This window comes from Poromitra crassiceps (genome assembly GCF_964638095.1).
Source record: "Poromitra crassiceps genome assembly, chromosome: 9".
Taxonomy (NCBI): Eukaryota; Metazoa; Chordata; class Actinopteri; order Beryciformes; family Melamphaidae; genus Poromitra; species Poromitra crassiceps.
The window spans coordinates 27,120,828-27,127,521 of record NC_139630.1 but is presented as its reverse complement, the minus strand read 5'-3'; the positions used below and the strand labels follow the sequence as shown (position 1 = coordinate 27,127,521).

The 6,694-nt window shown below is 42.9% G+C and overlaps 1 protein-coding gene across 1 annotated transcript; it reads left to right on the top strand.

Moving 5' to 3' along the window:
- The first annotated feature begins 251 nt into the window (after nt 1-251).
- Nucleotides 252-4,188, top strand: uqcc6 (ubiquinol-cytochrome c reductase complex assembly factor 6). Its single transcript, XM_083642734.1, has 3 exons — nt 252-377; nt 1,427-1,562; nt 3,953-4,188. The coding sequence occupies exons 2-3, from the start codon at nt 1,455-1,457 to the stop codon at nt 4,064-4,066; spliced, it is 222 nt and encodes a 73-aa protein (XP_083498860.1). The 5' UTR covers nt 252-377; nt 1,427-1,454; the 3' UTR covers nt 4,067-4,188.
- Nucleotides 4,189-6,694: the final 2,506 nt, after the last annotated feature.

Here is a 6,694-nt window from a genome sequence, read left to right as displayed (position 1 = left end):
ACACACACACACACACACACACACACACACACACACACACACACACACACACACACACACACACACACACACACACACATTTGTAACCACGTTTGTGGTACCCGGAAGTTGGGCAGAGTGAGAGCTTACTGCTTTTTCCTGCTCTCTGTGTTAGCGAAACAGAAAGTGACCCTGGTCCCAATGACAGGCAGTATGGGACATGCGTAGACATTTACCCCGCTCGCCGGACGCTTCTGGCTCATACTGAGCGCATTAGCTCAGTATGAGCCAGAAGCGTCCGGCGAGCGGGGTAAGGTAGACATGGGATAATGCTGGTGTCGGCGAGGAACTACTGGTTATTTACTGAGCTGGTCTCTTCTGTGTCAGGACCAAACAAGGTAATTTGCTGCTGAGTACCGTCTCGGTTACATGCATGTGTGTAACTAAACTTAGTCGGTTTAGCAATCTAGCTAACGCTAGCAGCTAGCGTCTGTCAGTGTCTGTCAGACAGACAGACAGACAGACAGACACACACACACACACACACACACACACACACACACACACACACAGAGAGAGAGAGAGAGAGAGAGAGTGAGTAGACTGGACATCCCACCCAAGCATGCATGGGAAGCTGAAGATGGAGCTGCTGGGCTACAGAGCCAGAGAGGAGGCTGCAGCAGCAGTGTTACAGCAGCAGAAACTTTTCTGATGCACTCTGCTCTGTGATGAACACTCAGGCTTTGTGATTAATGAGAATAGCAGAGCAACAGTTAGAAGTGGAATTTAATGGAATGCAATGACATCAATCAATCAATCAATCAATCAGTTTAATACATGTCCCAGAAGGGCACTTTGGTTCACATCAGACAGTAGTGGATAATTACAACATCACTACTAGTTTGAGATTAGTAATAAAGGCACAGAATTGAGATACATTATTACTAGTTTTAAAGTAATAAAGGCACACTTCAATATTATACAATACATAAACATTTGTTGCATTATGTACAGATTCCAAAGGACCATCTGCTGCCCTCAGCCGGGTCGCCGCGTGCGCAGCGCCACCGTTGCACTAGCTCCTCAAACAACGCAAGTGGCTCGCTGTCATCAGCGCCAGATGGATGTATCGGAGGAAGAGGGGGTGGGTGGGGGGGGGGGGGGGGGGGTGGATGATGCAAGAGCTGTCAGGGAACATGTCCTGTTGTGTTTCGTAATTCTCAATTCAATTCATGGATGGCATCTTCACCCTGCTGAGAATAGACAAACGTTTGAGCCTCAGTGACTACATGTTGTACTTGTACATTTTATCTACTTGAATGTTGTTGTTTTGATTGAGTATTTTTTCATGCCCTCTCCCCTCCAAGGTTTTGATTGGTTATTTGATCATGACCTCTCCCCTCCCAGGTTTTGATTGGTTATTTGATCATGCCCTCTCCCCTCCCAGGTTGAGTGAAAGGCTGTTGTCTGTGGAGATGCCAGCCGGTGTGTCCTGGCCTCGTTACCTGAGGATGTTTGGGGCCAGTGTTCTGTCCATGTTTGCAGGAGCACAGGCTGTCCACCAGTACTACCTGCCTGATCTGGTGAGGGACACAATTCACTCCTTTTGTTGCTTTTGTAAACTATACACTAGTACAATAATACACCTGATAGATGCACCTGGCAAGGGGGAGGCCAGGCTTCACTGCAATATGCCCTAACCCGACATATTACACACTACATCTTCTAAATGCAACTGGGAATACATCGTCAGTGATGTAACAACATCATACACACTCGCCCAGGCGACCCAGCCGAGGCTCATTACACCTCGGCTTGTATCCCAGCAGCAGCCACTCACGGATCTGACCACTTAATCTTCCTCTACAATGTTGCTAGCGGACTACAGATGCAAATGAGCTCTTAGCTATCTCTGGTGCAATATGTTTATTGTGTACTGTCCCTGTTCAAATAAGCAATAAAGATAAAGATAAAGACGGGTCCAAGAAACCCCTATCCGCTGCTGTGGAACTACTCCGCAGGGACCGGAACATCAGTGCATGGAGAGTCGAGGCACTGTGGTTCTCCCGGCCGGGCTTCTCCTTTGTCTCACCACATTAGGGGGCGGCTGTGGCTCAGGAGGTAGAGCGGGTCGTCCACTAATCGGAAGGTTGGTGGTTCGATCCCCAGCTCCTCCAGTCCGCATGTCGAAGTGTCCTTGGGCAAGACACTGAACCCCAAATTGCTCCCGATGGCTGTGCCGGCACCCTGCGTGGCAGCTGGCCGCCCTCGGTGTGTGAATGGGTGAATGTAGGCACATTGTAAAGCGCTTTGGATAAAAGCGCTATATAAATGCAGTCCATTTACCATTTACCACACTACCAGTTGACTACCAGTCAAAAGTTTCGACTCAAGTGATTGAATGTACTGTTGTTCATTCTTACCATCTTACATTTAGATCTAAAACTAAAAGTGTATGCTTAAATCCATAACCAATTGTTTTAGACAAATATAAATAAAGTTTATGCACGTGTGTGTGTGTGTGTGTGTGTGTGTGTGTGTGTGTGTGTGTGTGTGTGTGTGTGTGTGTGTGTGTGTGTGTGTGTGTGAATTTCTTTCTGAAGCCTTTGCCATCAAGGCAAAGGACGGCTACTTTAAATAATCTAAATAAAATACAAGATACTTCTGATTTGATTTGTTTAACACCTTTTTTGGTCCCTGCATAATTCCATTTGGGTTATTTCATAGTTTTGATGTTAGAGTATAACAACGGGGTTTAAGGAGTGTAGTTAGAGTATAACAACGGGGTTTAAGGAGTGTAGTTATACTCTCTACACTCCTTAAACCCTGTTGTTATACTATAACTACACTCCTTAAACCCCGTAGTTATACTACTCTAACTACACTCCTTAAACCCTGTTGTTATACTCTAACTACACTCCTTAAACCCCGTTGTTATACTCTAACTACACTCCGTAAACCCCGTAGTTAGACTATAAGTACAGATCTTGTTACCCTCTGGTTAAAGTATTAATTCACTCCTTAAACCCCGTAGTTAGACTATAACTACAGCCCTAAACCCCGTTGTTATACTATAACTACATGCTTATTCGCGGGCTGTATTCTAAAGCGTTACCGAACCCGTTCGTCACGTGCATCTGAGTCCATTTCAGACTGAAAACAAATTGAGAGGCGTTATAAATGTAAATAATATTCCTGGAATGCGTGTTTTAACGAGCCATTGCATTCGAGCCATTGCATTCTTAGAGATTATAGTATTTGTTTTTTGTTCATGTTTCTAACAATTAGCCAAGTTAGTACTTAGTTTATGGGATAGGAATTCTGCCAGATGACAGGCACTAGGCGCCATTTTCTACTTAATTTGGAAGAGAAAATTATCCTGAAATGAAGATTTGATTGACAGCTGCATGTCGTGATATGATTGGTTGATATGGGGTAGAAATCTGATAGTAGCCTACTAGGTGACGTCAGCAAACTGTACATTACTGTTATCAATGAAATCTTGAAAAATGAACTTTTGATGTGAAAAAGTGTGAAAAACAAAAGAAATTCGATTTTTGTGATTTGTTTAGCATTACATTATTAAATAGGTGCACTGCATACCCAGGTATTTGAACTAAAAGAAAAGAAAAAACATTTTTGGGTTCAGCTCGACTACTATCCTGAAATGTTGAAAATAGTAAAAAATAAAGAGAATGTGTTGTGTCCAAACTTTTGACTGGTAGTGTGCACCTGAGTCAAGTTAATACATGTCTGGAAAGTCAGGGAACATTTACAAAAGTAATATGATAATTCCCATGTTTTTCACTGATTTGTGTGTTTATGTCTGTCTGTCTGCCTGCCTGCCTGCCTGCCTGTCTGTCTGTCTGTCTGTCTGCATGCCTGTCTGTCTGTCTGTCTGCATGCCTGTCTGCCTGTCTGTCTGCCTGTCTGTCTGTCTGTCTGTCTGTCTGTATGTCTGTATGTCTGTCAGAGTATACCGGACATCCCACCCAAGCCTGGGGAGCTGAGGACGGAGCTGCTGGGCTACAGAGCCAGCGAGGAGGCTGCAGCAGCAGCGGTGTTACAGCAGCAGAAACTGGACTGATGCACAACTGATGTCTGCTCTGTGATGAACACTCAGTCAAATGGACTTTATATTCAGCATCTGATGTTTGCCAACAGTTGCACGCTGCAACTTTCCTCAGAATAAAGTCATTTTGATATGTTGTGTTTTTGGTGACCTCCTTCTCTAATGGAACACAGTGGCCTGCAGCACTGTAGACACGTGGCTGCTCGGGAGGATGTGGACTTCATCTGGGACAAGATCATTTGGTTTATACAACCTTTATCCAAGTGTTTATCAGTCTGTCGTTAATGCACCTTGTCATTCTGTTTGAATGTTTGCAGTATTCATACCCAGTAAGGCGATGCATTAGGAAGGCATTGTAACCGCACTAAGATGATCTGGACTATGGTGACTTAATTTGTTGTTGCCCACCACCCTCCAGCCTGGGTGAACCCAGCCTTCAACGTGACATCACAGGCTATGCCTGTCTTCGTGATTGATAGTACGGTACATTATGTGGAGGCTGGCTACCCCACGCGTGCCCATAGACAAACTTTCATCAAAAACGAAAATATCAAACAAAACTTCTGTGTACAGCTGAACATTTTCAAGTGTGTTGTGAATGGCAGTGTTTGATGTAGACATATTTAGGAATTTGATAGATGAAGAATAAATGTTTTGTGTTTGACCATATCTTACTGGAGATGTTTTGTAATGTCTTAAGCCATTAAGTCCACAGCTATTTACACACAGTGGAATTTTGTAACTTAATTTGCAGCTCTTCCATCCATATTTCCATACTATATTTATAGGCTACTTATTGGGCTCCTATTATTTGTAGCTAGTAATAGTGGAACAGTAGCTTGGTTCACGCACGCACACACACACACACACACACACACTGTGTGTGTGTGTGTGTGTGTGTGTGTGTGTGTGAAGTTCACAAATCAGATTTGGCCTCCTAGTCTGGACATGGCCATTAGTTGCAAACCAATTAGGGATGCACCGATATGAAAAATGTGGCTGATACCGATAACCGATATTAACATTGCAACATCGGACCGATGCCGATGTGTTAAAAAAATGACTAACATCAGCCAATACCGATATGAATGTGGATATATTGTGCATCCATAAAACCAAAACACAGGGAGACGCAATTGATGATTTTCATCGAGTGGGAAGGCGTACACTGCTATGACATCAGCTTTCTTCTCAATTATGATTGGTTGGAGATTGATGACATCGGCTTGGATTGCAAAAGTCTGCCTACTACTTTACAGGTGTCAGGGGGGAAAAGCTAAATTGATTTATTTAAAGATTGGAGTATAATCTCATTTTTAGACGTTTATACAATTTATAGATGCACACAAAGACCATAAATTACATATTTACAAGGCAATCGAAATGGTCTTTCCATGGTCTTAAATGGACAGTCTTTTAACAGGAGATTTCTATGATTTTGATTTGAATAAAAATATGTTTATGATTGAATTTAAAGTGTAAGTTTGTGTGCCAGCATGTCAATTCTATGTGTGTAGACTATATGTCTAACCTTGGTAGTGGGTGCCATCCTGTTCCCCTCACCTGGGTCCTGTCCTGTCTCATGAGATTAGTGAGACAGTATTAGTATTAAGCAGACCTGAACAGAGGGAAATTACTGAATTAACAGATAGTAAAAAGAGCTGTTAGCAGGGAGACTGTGTTTTAGAGATAAATAAAAACCACTTTGCTTTGCATGATTTATTAATCATAGAAGATAGGTCTATAATATTTACTAGGCTACATCAAATATAAAAATCTGTGAAGCATTGCAAGGGCATTGGCTCACTATGGCTATAAAAGAAGGCTTCTAACAAGCAACAGTAGCCTATAAGCTTATATAGGCTAGTTCGAGATTCAAGATGATTTAATAGCCATAGTAGCCTAAGTAAGCGTGTTACAAACGAGTCATTTGTCTTTGTGCAGTAGCCTATGCAGCGCAGCAGTCACAGCAATACAAAACATGGAGCAGACAAAGACAATTTTCAAATGATATAACGTGCAAAGTACCAGACCTTCAAAGTGACATAGTGGAGTTCATATAGCCTACTGTAAATGTCCATGTAAAATGTAGGCTATAGTGTGGGGAGGTGAGTGTATAGTTATCAATAGTGATTGGAGATATTCGTGTTCCTGTTTTTGCATTCAACAATCTGAACACATTAGTTGTTTATTGGAGTATTTTATTACCCCCCCCCCCCCATTGCTATTTTTGTTTATTGTATGGATCCGCCGAGCTTGAGTGTCTGACTCTAGCCGGCTGACTCTGTTTACATTTTGAAAACCGTGACAGTCACACAACTTTAACATGACATGCATAATTATACATCATACTCTTGAGCTACTTCTGCTCTCACTCAGAATGTCAAAATATAAGCCATGTGATGTAGGCTATAGTTTTTGAGATATTAACGTTTGTTTGGCACAACTCATACGAATAACTGCCGCGGGGTTCCGCATTTCTGGGTGGCAAGTGACGTCACGCTGATTCGTCCTAGTGATACTAGCGGCTCCAGCTGCTCGTGCGCGGAACTTGTTGGTGTCGTGGACGTCAATGGGACATGCCCGTGAAGTAGAAACATAATTGTGTACGCACCTGATTGGACGACATATTTCTCGATGCCA

What these genes read in the sequence shown, in the direction of transcription:
- uqcc6 (XM_083642734.1), top strand. Translation starts at nt 1,455, where the DNA reads ATGCCAGCCGGTGTGTCCTGGCCTCGTTACCTGAGGATGTTTGGGGCC. An exon ending in AGTACTACCTGCCTGATCTG is followed by an intron (nt 1,563 to 3,952) that starts GTGAGGGACACA and finishes TATGTCTGTCAG; the next exon opens with AGTATACCGGACATCCCACC.